This window comes from Strigops habroptila, chromosome 8 (assembly GCF_004027225.2).
Source record: "Strigops habroptila isolate Jane chromosome 8, bStrHab1.2.pri, whole genome shotgun sequence".
Classification (NCBI taxonomy): Eukaryota; Metazoa; Chordata; class Aves; order Psittaciformes; family Psittacidae; genus Strigops; species Strigops habroptila.
Genome location: NC_044284.2, coordinates 542,701 through 555,982, shown reverse-complemented (window position 1 = coordinate 555,982; position 13,282 = coordinate 542,701). Strand labels below are relative to the sequence as shown.

Sequence of the window (13,282 nt, the reverse complement as noted above, 5' to 3'; positions counted from 1 at the left end):
AACCCAATGTCATTAGGTAGAATTCATTTTAACTAAGAGTCATGGCTGTCACTTACTAAGAGTTGTTGTGGATGAAGTGGTAAAGAAGATGGATCTCAGTATCTTGTACAACATTTCTACATCTCCCATAGGAATGAGGTATCCCAGGAGATACCTCAGTATCTCACTAACAAAATAGTGAAATTTTCCAATCATTCTGAATTGACCAGTCCAAGAACTTCACCAAATTCTATGCTTGTGGCCCTTAGTTTGCTGCTGAAAAAATGGAGAAATATAAATTCAGTTTGAATAGCTTTAGGATAAGAACTCTGATGTGGAAAGAATCAGTATCTCCTCTTCCAATTAAAAGAGATAAGAAAACAAATAATAAGATTATGCTATCATAATCTTCCAATTTAAAACTATTATTCATGATAGCATTGCACTAGGAAAATATATAGAAAATTACTTAGATGCAAATCATCACTGTATAAAAATACCAGTGTTTCTTTTTGCCATAGAGTTTTATAAAATTCAGTATTTACTGACTTCTTTTTAGGATCTGATGAAAGCAAACTCCAAACCAATATTGTATGAGCTCACAATTACTCTTTCTATACACTGGATAAATCTGTTTTTCCTCTAGGAATGGACTTTAACCATACCCAACAGAGCCTGACTGAAAAATAGGAACAGAAACAAAGAAACCACTAGATATCTCAGATTATTTTGACACGCGCTAGTGGTGGCCTTGGCAATGCTGGAGTAATGGTTGGATTTGGTAATCTTAAAGGTCTTTTCCAACCTAGTTGATTCTGTGATACGATACCTGAGCCATAAGAGAGGCTGTCACATACTGAGCCTTTTGATATGATATCCCACACCATCCTTGTTGTAGTTAAACTAGGGTGCACAAGGCAGGCAGAAAAATGTTTGGACTGGTAAAGGATAGTGGTTTGAAGTCTAGCTTGCAGCTGGTAGTGAGTGGCATTGTTGACAGGTTTATCTTTGGCACGATGGAGCAGAATGACACTAAATTAGTGGAAATTGCTGTTTAGAGGAGCTTTGAAATGCTGGAGATATGAACTAGAAGACCAAAGGTCTCTGATGGCCTGTTTTGTATAAAGCAGCTTCAGACTATTAAGGAGTTTTGTGAAAAGGTTTTTGCCATATATTTAAGGATGCATTTGCCATGAATGAGTAATTACAAAGTATTACTTTAATCTGGTATTGACTGACTGAAAGCTTGTCCTCAAGAAAACAAGTGTTATTACACTACATTTCGCTGATTTTTTTTCTTAGTTGCACTTAATTTGTTTCCTTTTTACATTTAATTCCTATATATGTATGTCTTGAAATAATTACCAGGAGGGGGAACCTCCAGAAGAGTTATTCAAGCTTCTGATTTTGGCTGATTTTACTGTTCTATTGTCATGAAGACATCCTGGTTGGCGAGCCAGAGCCATAGAATAGGCCCTGGGAATGTACTGAGACCAATAGTGGGGAAAGTCTGTACAGCTCTTTATTCCTCTTAGTAAATTCATTCCTGAAAGTATGTTAAGTTACTGCTGTTCAAGATAAATCAGTTATTAGAATAGAAGTTATGTCCAGGCTGAATAAGTGAATATAATATTGTAACTGACATCTTGAACAAGGCTTTTTGTGTATCTGAAAAATAGCTACTGATTTAAAAAGTAAATCACTGAGTGTATTAAAGGGCAAACTCAAAAGAAAATAACCTGTTGAATGATGCTTTTCCCATAGGAAATGTAATTTTACCTTGAAGCAAACAACCACAATTGGGAACATTCTGGAAAATGTATAGTTTAAAAGAATTCCTTGGCTAAGTTCAGGTGACAGAAGTAACTTTCAGGCTTAAATCTGCTTTTCAGAAACCTTTTTTCTGAATAAGGTATTTCCAAAAAGGTTTCAATTCATTGTCAGTCTGAGTAAAATATGAGCAGGGGATATTCTAAATAATTTAGGAGGTCACAGTTCTCCAAGAAAACTCCAGAAGTTAGCAATTCTAATTTCATTAAGCAATATTTTGTCATTAATTTCTACAGTGGATGAAATGGAATAATGTGAATATTACTTCATATCTGTGTTTGTTCATATTTAATATAGTTGTGGACTTTTGTGCTATCTTATGCGCTTTTGTAATAAGCTATTAGGTTACTTCAGAAAATGCATATTTGTTTTAACATGCTCATTTGCTACTCTGCCTGACATGCACCTCTGTACTTTTTACGCAAGAGCCCAGAAATACCTGTGATGACAGCAAATAATATTGATCTGAGATCTTATTATACATTCAAACCTGTCACGCACTTGCTTTGAGAACTGAGAGCATGTATCTATAGCTTTACCTGAACTTTTCATACAATCATCCATTCCGTGTAGTTTTTACTCAGTACAGCAGCTCAGTGTTACAAGTACACTATTTTCTATGTATTTTCTTGGAAAAAAATCTCAGTATCATATATTGCAAAAGCACAGAAACTTACTATAAAAAGGTAGAATTGTGATGATAATATGTAACAGATTATACAAAATGAATAGGAAAAAATAATTGCAATAGGGAAATATGAATTCTCCAATTGCAAACAAAACCAAGTCTAGAGTTTAAAAACATTTAATGCCAGGAATAAAGCAGTGACAATAAAACCGGTAATGTTTTTGAAATAGTTTCAAATGTTCTGCTACGTTATGCTGCTGATAGAAGTTCAGTTGCCTTTAAGATTGAAGTCACTAATGAAAAAATCTGAAGCTGCAGCCCACATTGTCACTGACTCTTGGAAGTAATGCTGCAACATTAGAGGTTATGTCCAAGATCAGTACCTGTTTGTTTTCGGACACATTTCTTGACACTGTGCTGTGCACAACATTAAGACATAGTCTCAGAATTGTCTTTGCTTGGGCCTCATCATCGAAACATTGTAACATGAATCTTAAATTCATGAAGAGAGACAAATGCTCCCACAACCGAACTACTTGTGTTCGATTCCTGCATCTTGAAATCAGGGTAACTCCTTTATTTCAGACAGCAAAAGGTATCAAGTGGCCACCAGTGGTGGATGGGTGTCCTTCAGAGAGTTAGATAATAACATGCCATAATCAGAATTGTTAAGGTTGCAGCTTTTGGCCCATTCCTAAATTAGAATTCTATGCAGCTTTCACTACAAACAAGCCACCTTTACACTTCTGTTTTACTTACATTCTTACTTCTTGGATAACATGTGCTGTCCTTTCTGGTTAACATTCAATGTGGTCCCATACAGTATGATAAACAAAAGAATCAACTTCCTGAACTGGTGGTAAAGATAACTTAGTACTGAAGTAAAGAGGAATTGTGTCCTCTAGAAAATGAATTTCTTTCTAGTGTTAGGAAAATAAAGGCTGAATAAAGGAATGGTTAAGATATTTATCGCCTATTTTTGTTTTATAGCAAACTCAACAAAAACATCATGAATGCCAGGATGAAGTACATTAAGATTGATGCTGTGTACTTTGAGAGTTCTTAAGAGATCTCCCTGTGAATGCATTAAGATCATTTCCTCTTAGGAGAAAAAAAGTTATCTGACAATGTAGGAAGTAGTGCACACTTATCTTTACATCAAATGAGTATGATTTAAGCTCTGATCTTCTTTCCAAATAAACATAAGTATGCTTAACTCCTCAATGCTTTTCTATAGACCATTCAAAGTATTTTTAAGAGTCATATGTACTGCTGTTGTATTTCTGGTCTTAACTGCCTTGGAGGACTAAGAATTCTGCTGGCTAGGTTCTTAGGTGGAATGATTCACATGCATAGATAGCATGTGCTTGTGTCATACGTCTTGGTTTAAAAACGTGGCTAATGTGTCTGGTCTGGAATTAGGAGGTATTTTCTTTCTGTTTGTATCTCACTTAGGCTTAATTGCAGGAATTTCTTAAATTTTCAGAGTACTTTTCCACTATTCCTGAATTCTCCCTCATGAAAAGACTCTTGTATTCAAACACAGGCACACAAAGTCCTCATTTTCTCTAGGTTTCATCTGAGACAAGAAATCCACTGCTCTATGGAATGAAGCCATAGGATAGATGTCTGTTCTTGTGAAAGATGCTCTTTGAGAGGACTCCTCTAGACTAGTACTGCAAAGATTTACACAAGGCTTTTGAATTTTACTTGGCTTTCAGTGAAGATTCAGTAAGAATGCCTCAGTGATTGCCTGAAGCATTTTTGTCGTACTACACTATTGAAAAAGGGGATTTCAGTGCCCCGAATGGACTAGACCCTCTCTGAGGACTCCCTGTTCATTTCTTAATAGGCCTTTTAGGAACTTCATGGATTTGAACTTGAAATTTATAACTGTGTTAAATCTGTAGCTAATGAGAAACACAATTTTTAGAATTATAGCTGGATGTTGTTTTCATAGCTGTTATACTATTATACAATCATAACAGCATTTCCTGTTTCTGACAGTCATATTTTCAGCTCTTTTTTCTTTCCATATTTTGTCAATTGTTCCTCCTTTATTGGCTTATGACTTGACCAAATGAAGAAAGGTGGAAGCCCAGTTACTTGAAGGCAACATGCATCTAATGAGAAAATAATTGTTTCCTTGAGAAAAGAATTATTTAGTATATGTATACACATATCTGGTTATACATATATACATATATCTTTTTCTGAGATTATACACAATGTATGTAATCAGTGTATGAGTGCATTCAAAGCAACAATGTCCTGGGTTCAACTATAGCAGTTATTTTTCTCCTTCTTAGTAGCTGGTGCAGTGCTGTGTTTTTTATTTCAGTCTGAGAACAGTGCTGATGTTTTTTGTTGTTGCTAAATAAAGTTTACTCCCATCAAGGACTTTTTCAGTCTTATGCTCTGCCAGTGAGGAGGGGCACGGGAAGCGAGGAGGGAGCAGAGACAGGACACCTGACCCAAACTGGCCAAAGGGGTATTCCATCCCACAGCACGTCATGCCCAGTATATAAACTGGGGAAGTTAACTGGAAGGCCCAGATCACTGGTCGGGTTGGGCTGGGTATCGCTTGGCGGGTGGTGAGCAATTGTATCCTCTCCCCTTGTTATTTCCCTTATCCTTATTATTATTGATAGTAGCAGTAGCGGTTTTGTACTATACCTTAGTTACTGGACCATTCTTATCTCAACCCATGGGAGTTACATTCTTTCGATTCTCCTCCCCATCCCTCCAGGAGTGGGAGGGGAAAAAAAGGGACAGGGTGAGCAAGCAGCTGCATGGTTCTGAGTTACCAGCTGGGCTTAAACCATGACACAGTCATATTAGTAGAGAACAACAGAGGAATCTGCTATTAGCTAGAGTTAAAAAAAGGTCTCTTCACACAGCATCAACAGTTTCTAAAAGCCCTTAAATGACCACGTGATGTCTTACAGCACTAAGAGTTAGCAGGCACAGACATGTCATTCCGATGCGTGTTTTCACATAGTCTCTTCTAATATCTTCATATATGTTACTTAAAATCATGTAGTGAATACCTTTCTGTGATTTTATATAACATATGGTGGTTGTGTATTATTGAGTGAGGATAAATAGGAAATATATGAAGCATCTTTTTTTTCAGGGTCTGAAAGGTTAGAAGCCATTGTATTGACCACTGCAGGAAGAACGAGTAGTGTTAACAACACTGGTTGGTCTTTACCCATTGACTGAAGATACTAGAGCAAGAATAACACAGAATCATAGAATGGTTAAGTTGGAAAGGACCTTAAGATCATCTAGTTCCAACCCCCTACTATGGGCGGGGACACCTTCCACTAGAGCAGGTTGCTCCAAGCCCCGTCCAACCTGGCCTTGAACACTGCCAGGGATGGGGCAGCCACAGCTTCTCTGGGCAACCTGTGCCAGTGCCTCACCATCCTCACAGGGAAGAATTTCTTCTTTATATCTAACCTGAACTTCCCCTGTTTCAGTTTGAACCCATGACCCCCTGTCCTATCGCTACAGTTCCCGATGAAGAGTCCCTCTCCAGCATCCTTGTAGCCCCCTTCAGACACTGGAAGCTGCTCTGAGGTGTCCACGCAGCTTCTCTTCTCCAAGCTGAACAGCCCCAATGTTCTCAGCCTGGAATGGCACCTGAGAGAGGGCCCAGGATATATTGATAGCAACAGGATGTTCTTCAATGGCTATTGAATCATGTCACTCAGAACTGGGAGAGCAGACACCAAGCAAGAGTTGACCACATTCAGCAATTAATGATTTAAAGCATTCTTAAATCATGCAGGATTAAAAATTAGATACATTTCTCATGTTGACTAACTACTAATACTGTAGGAAACAGGATAAACTAATTTCCAAGTAATGAGATTTCCATTTAGTTTTGCAATGTATTGTAGGACTATGAGTTATATTTACAACAAAAATAGTGTATTGTAGTAACCCTTGTTTGTATGTAGTATTCTTGTTATCTCACAATAGGGATGAATTCATTTATATTGCAAAGCAGCATTAAAGCAGTGCTCTCTTCCTACTAACAAGTTCTTGAAATCTGGGAAAAGGAACGATTTTAGTGGCTAATTGTGTAGTCTGAGTATGTGTTGAAATTGTAGATTTTTAAAATCTAGAAGCACAGCCATTCCAAAGGTCAAAATGCAAAGTTTAAGCGTTCAAAAATAGATGACTTGTTTCAAATTTGCTTTTATTTTTTTTAATGTTAATATTCCAAAACATCCTCATATCCCAGGGAATACAGATAGCAGTTGCTTTCTGTAATTGTTGTCTAGACTTGGAAACCTGCTTAGCTTGATTTCTATGTGGAGCAGCATTACATCACTATAAAATGTTCACTTGGTTATACTACTGTGATTACCAAATGATGGCCAGCAAAAGCAACCCTTATAAAAGAAGTCCAGTGTACAGACTATGAAGGTCATTACAGAAAACTCTAGGCTTGTAGGAAAGCAGCAGAGAGATGCCATCTAGCAGTAACTCTTAGAAGTTTCGTCATATTTAATAGCTCCTTTTTTCAAGATACTGCACTTAAGGAAAGACTTCCTATTCCAAGTCCTTTCCCTGTAGCTGGCTTCCTGCTGAATATCTAGCCACACTGCTGGAAATAAATCAGATTAGCATGAATGTTTTCTTGTATTTTTCTATGTAAATACAGAGAAAAATAAGAATCAAATAGATATGACATTTAATAAGTCTCTTAAAATGGATAGTCTGTAATTAGCACTGAGTGTTTAATTAACAGTGAGATGTCTTCCCTTTGTTAAAGAGGAATTTCCAGAGCTGGTCAATATTTTCTGTCATGTCTAGCAGAAAAAATACCCCAAAAAACAAACAAAAAAACCCTCCAAACAAACCCAAAAGAATTGGCAATAAATTGCTATGCTGGAAATCAAATATTAATATTATAGAATTTAAGAATAAACTATTTCTATTTTTTGTTACATATTTTACCATAAGATGGCGATACTTAAACACTTTACTATCAGTAAATAACCTAGTGAGTATAGCATAAAAGACCTGCCATAATAAGAATGCCTGTGAACAATAGTCTTGAGTCAGTGATGGCCTAGTATTAATTCACAGCTTTCCCTGCCCCACCCCAAGGCATTATTTTCAAGTAGTTGATCAGTAAAATCCATTATTCCTTGAATACAAACTCCATAGGACATGAATGGAAATGTATTTTGGATACTTTGAAATGGCTGATTTGATTTATTTTCATAAGGTGAATAGTTTGTGAGTGTCAAGGGCATTTAAAAAAGTTGTCTGTCTAGTCATGAGTGTATTGCACAATTATGCTTGGAAAAGAAATAATTTAACATCCCCTTGTTTCCTACAGTTAATTCCAAATGATGTATTTGCTTTCCAACCTACGGGGCAGAAAATTATCATTCCATTTCAGTTTAGCATAAAGCAAGATAAATAACTGAGCACTACTTCCATTTGTGAAATTTCAGTCACAACATGTACTTCTTTGCTAAAAAAAAAAAACAAACAACCGAAACAAAACCCTGTAAATATTTTTAGATATATATCACAGAAATATGAAAGCTGCTGTTCATAGTCAACAAAACTAAATTATTATTTGCCATGTGGCATCTTTTTTATGCTTAATCTGCTGTAGTATCTTAACCAAGGATCTGAGTAACTATTTGATCTTGTGGTTTAGCTCTGATAAACACTACGCTTAGGTTAAGGGCTCTTAGTAACACCGATACAATCATTTACATAATCTTAAGGACTTCTGAGCTTTCTGGCTCATGTCCCCTTGACAAAGTGAAAAGAGCCTGCAACGAACATTTTCATATCCCTGAAAACATCACACAGAGTGATGAATAAAAGGCCATTTTTGTGTCCTCTGCACAGTATGCCACAGCAAAAAGGGCTAGAAGCAAAGTTTCAGAAGTTAATTCATGCCATTTCATTGCAGTGGCTTGTTCTGCTTTTCAGTGCTGGATGGTGACAGACATGTAAAATGGAGCATTTCTTTCCACTGTTATTTTGGGGCATAGCTCTGCCACCTGAACTAAAAGAATAATCCTGCCACCTGGAGCTGCTTTGCTTTGTTAGTGGTTTTATTCTTCTGTGGATAGACAGTGACACAGATTTTGCATTTTCTGCTTTTACATGTCTCCTTAAGTCTCTTCAACTTAAGAGATCTCGCAAAGTTTAACAGAAGATAGAAAAATAAAGAAAAAGGAGTGTGTCAAAACCTATGATTATAACATGGGCATGTGCTGCTGTCCACACAGATGTGGAACTCCTATGCGTTGCCTGATGATTCTCTTTACAGATGTAGAAATAGCTCATGCTTGTAGATAGCTCCTACTTAGTAACACCGATACAATCATTTAGCTAACATTATAAATCCTCTATCACCTCCTGCTTGTTTGTCACTGTATCTTACTGATTAAAAAGCAAACAGAATACTGCAGCCATAAATCAGATTTCCACTGAATTGCTTTTGAAGTTCTATCTTTACATTTTTAAAAAGGAACTTTTGGAAATTCAGTATATATTTGTATATTTATGTGATTAATGCCTTTATTTTAAAGGAAAAAATAACTGCCAGAAGAGCTGAACATCACCTCATACAGCTGTCTGGTACCTAAAGGATATCATTAAAATGACATTCACCAACGTACAATTTAAATTGTGGCCACACAGCATGGACTACTGCTGGTAATGGTCTGCAATACTCTACGAATGTTTCATCTCTCGTTACTTTCTTTTAAGGTTCATAGTTACAGGATTGCCCGTCACACAAAGACAAATGAGACAAGTTCTGCTCCTACAAGATGCAGCACTACAGACATCTGCAGGCTTGGGGGCTGGTTTCAGTCATTATTGCTCTGAGGTGGTACAGTGCAATTCTGCATCTTTTAAAATGATTTAATCTAAAATTACCTTCACAAGCCAGGTTGCATAGCTAAAACATGTCGTTTACTTATATCATTTCAATATCAGATGTGATCTTTTTAATATCCTGCACACACTGGAAGATACTGGACCTCTGCAGCGCCCAGAGTAGTGTTAAACCCGGGCTCTTCACCTGGTGCCTCTGGTTCCACTCTAAACACATTTCTTCCCAGCCAGCGGCTGGCGATCCGTTTCCAGAGCCTGGCTGCTTCCTCCGAAGTGGTGCAGTCATCGCGCGCTATAAACGCCTTTTTGAACCGGAGAACGCGGTGCTCCGTTCAGCCGGGCCCCGCCGCCCCGCTCCTCTCCCGGCGGCTGATATAACTTGTGCGTGGAGCGATCCCGGGTGGGTCGTCGTGGGGAGATCGAGGCCGCGGCTGCTCAGCGCGCCGGTGCCCTGGGCCCGGACACAGCGAGACCGCGTCCACGGAGCCCTTCCGACCGCGCGCATCCGCGCTTCCCCGCCTCGCACCGGGCACTCAGTAATCCCGAGACCGCCATTTCCGCCACGAACTCTCCCGCCTGGCCGATCGGACAACCAAGGACGCGTACCCGCCTCTCCCCGCAGCCATCCAGCTGCCCCGCGTCGCTCGCCGCCGTGTGCGGGCCGGCACCGCCTGCCTTGCTCCGCCGAGGCGGCGCCCGGGCGGCTCCTACCTTGGACGGATCGAGGCCGGCCAGCAAGGACAACAGCAGGAGGTTAAGGATGTTGGCGGGCGTCCGCATCCTGATCCCAGGGCTGCCTCTCCACGCCACCCCTCTCTGTCATTCGCTCCGCACCCGCTGCAGCGACCGTGCCGGCAGCCGCGCTTTGCGCCCGCCCGCCGGAGCCCGAGTGGAGGCTGCAGCGGCAGCCGCCCGGGGGACGCTCATTCCGCGGGCGGCCTCGACGCGGGGAGGGCGGGCGAGGACGGCGTTGCCCGTGCTGCCGAAGCGGCTCCGCGGCCCCGGTCCGGCCCCGCCCCCGGCCAGCCCACCGACAAAGTTTGGGCCCGGGAAACAGGCCGCCAGCTAGGCTGGGCTGGGCTGGGCTGGGCTGGGCTGGGCTGGGCTGGGCTGGGCTGGGCTCGGCTCGGCTCGGCTCGGCTCGGCTCGGCTCGGCTCGGCTCATTTCATTTCCCATGGCAGTGGCTAAGGGAGGCTCTTCCCTCTGTGAAAGGAGCGCGCAGCCGGGCTCTCCAAAAGGACCACCGGGCACCATGGCACTAGGAGAGGGAGGAGGGCGGGCTCCTGTGGGGAGCTGCAGGTGCCGCAGCGGGGAGAGGGGTTTTGTCTGAGGGATCTCGCCCCTTTGCCACCCCACCGGGAAAGACTTGCTTGAGCCCTGATGAGCGGGAAGCCACCACTGCTGTTCAGCTGGACCGTGGACCAGCAAGGGACTATCTCGTCTCCTTGCTTTGGAAGGTGAGCAGTGGTGGGAAGCTCTATATAAGTGAAGGTTAGTGGAGGCTGCTGGTTGAGGAGTCCTTTGGAAGCCCTCCCAGGGACGTGTTGTTAGTTCTCCCAAGAAATAAGGGATAGGGCAAGAGGAAACAGCCTGAAGCTGCGCCGGGGGAGGTTTAGACTAGAGATTAGGATCAATTCCTTCCCCAGAGGGTTCTCAGGCATTGGAACAGGCTACCCAGGGCAGTGCTGGAGTCACCGTCCCTGGAAGTGTTCACACACCGTGTAGATGAGGCCCTCAGTGGCGTGGGTTAGCGGTGGCCTTGGCAGTGCTGGGGAACAGTTGGGCTGGATGAGCTTAAAGATCTTTTCCAGTGCCACTGAATCCATGATTGTATGCCATCAGGAATTTCCTTTTCTCTACACCAGCTGGCATCATTTGTAGTCAATGCTGGTTTGCCAGCCAAGCCTTTGGGTGGGCTCCTGTCTGCCTATGCAGCAGCTCATGGTCACTTTTCCACAACTCCAAAAGGGGAAGTACAGGCAGGGATGCCATATGATTTCCTCAGGGTTGCACGTTGAGCACAGCTGAGTATGGCCCAAGTGTAAATCACACAATAGTGCCATCCTGTTAGCATGGGCAAAGTATAGTAAAGTTTCAATTATTTTTCCTTACAAGACTCAAAGGCGTGATTTATGGTCAGGGTAACCTCAGTTATAATCTTATAAATAAGATTATTATAAATTAGGGGTTTTTTCAGCTTTGCATAGTAAAATGTATTAGCTTTACAGTTGGCAATCTTCTGGTCTTGATTAAATTCTCTGGGGGTCTACACTCTGTAGTTTTTCAGCAGCTAGCACAGAAAGGCCAGTGCTGTTGTGGTGCTATGTAATATCAACAAAGAGAAAGCAAAACTTCAGTGTAAAAAAAACACCACCACCAAAAACACCCAACAACAAAAAAACTCCCAAACAACCGAAAATCTAAGCTTAGGAGGGTGTGTTAGTTGAGAGTCTATTAGGATATGTATGGACAGGGCATGGTTTTCTAATTTACTCTCTCCAAGTCTACAGGATTGGTGTGTTTTGTCTTCAAGAATTAATACAAAGGGAGCAGAAATGTTCTGCGCACGTGCTATCTGAAAAGATTGCATATCCTTGGAGTAATGTTCCCACTTAAAAAAATGTCAATTTTCCTGCAGTGGTTTATTATATTTTTGCGTTCTGAGTTTCTTCTAACATTAAAATAACCAGATTTTCTTTTCCCAAATTGATCTTTTATACTTTGCTGACTTAGAGAAGCCCCATTTCAGTCAGCAGTATCTTGTAGGAAGATACAGTATTTCATTTCTGTAGAAGGTAGATCTGCAAAGTGTGGTTCCTTATGGCAAGAAAAGAAAATTGTAGAATTTATGAATGAGCTTCCATTGACATTCCAGGGTCTACAGTGGAAAGAGAATCCCCTCTCATACTGACTCTATTGAATTTCCTTCTACAAGGAAAATAGAAAAATATAAAGGAGACTAGTTTAGGGTTTTTTTTTTTCTCTCCTGTAGAAAAGATATAAAAGGTCTATTTTTCTATGAAATAACAATAAAATAATATAAAAATAGATAGCTGCATATATTAATATGGATTCAACGATAAATAAATTAATGGTACCAAAGCATTGAAAATCTGAGGTTCTCTGAAGGCCAAAGTGAATGGTGTTTTCAAAAGAAGCAATTTCTTACAGAAAAAAACAAAAGAACATAGATTCTAAAGCCACAAAGGCAAGGATGAAGGTAGTTAGATCTTTTCTAGAGTACCTTAGTGGCTTGTTCTCTTCTTTGCCTTACCTTTATTTTCACCATGCTTTTCTCACCTTTCCTTTTTTTCAGTCTACCGTAGATATATTTGGCATAACATATGAACAGTGTTGAATTAATCATAGAATGCAAACTTGTTGAAGAGCTTCAGTGATGCGATGTGTTTGTCCACTCCCTGATGCTGCTTGGAGTAACTGTCTTTGAAATAAGTCAAATTTTGAACAGTAAAGTTAGAAATAAAACAAATATTTCCCAGGCCCCTGAAAAAAGTGAGACTTCAGATCTCCTGAACTCAGACACTTCTTTCTGTGTGTTACAAACTAAATAATTTGATATATGAAAAGGTACAAAAAAGAGTTTCAAAAGGATGGCATAAAGTGACCCAGTTCTATTCTGCTTGATTTTAACTATCTGTTAAGAAGAAAATATACAATCGACTTACTCCCCCACCCTCTAGCAACCCAAGAAGGTTTTTTTTGGTTTTTTTTGGGTTTTTTTTTTTTTTTTTTTTTTTTTTTTTTCCAGAAGAGGCTGTCTGAAGAGTGGTGAGAATCACTAGCAATTAGTACCAGAAATAATGAAGTATGTTAAATGTATCTGAAAAAATTAAACAAAATTCAAGTCCATATGAGAAGTTCTTCTTTCTGTTGTATGCCCCAAAGTGGCAAGGGAATAGCTGATTCTGAAGATCTCTCTCTAAGAAAGCTTTTAA

At 40.2% G+C, this 13,282-nt stretch overlaps 1 protein-coding gene across 1 annotated transcript in view; it reads right to left on the bottom strand.

Moving 5' to 3' along the window:
• OLFM3 (olfactomedin 3) overlaps window positions 1-10,534 on the bottom strand; it is a 60,400-nt gene extending 49,866 nt beyond the window's left edge. The window contains exon 1 of the mRNA XM_030494787.1: window positions 10,037-10,534. Within this exon, the coding sequence (XP_030350647.1) occupies window positions 10,037-10,105 (69 nt within the window). The 5' untranslated portion in view covers window positions 10,106-10,534. The remainder of the gene's footprint in view (window positions 1-10,036) is intronic.
• Window positions 10,535-13,282: the final 2,748 nt, after the last annotated feature.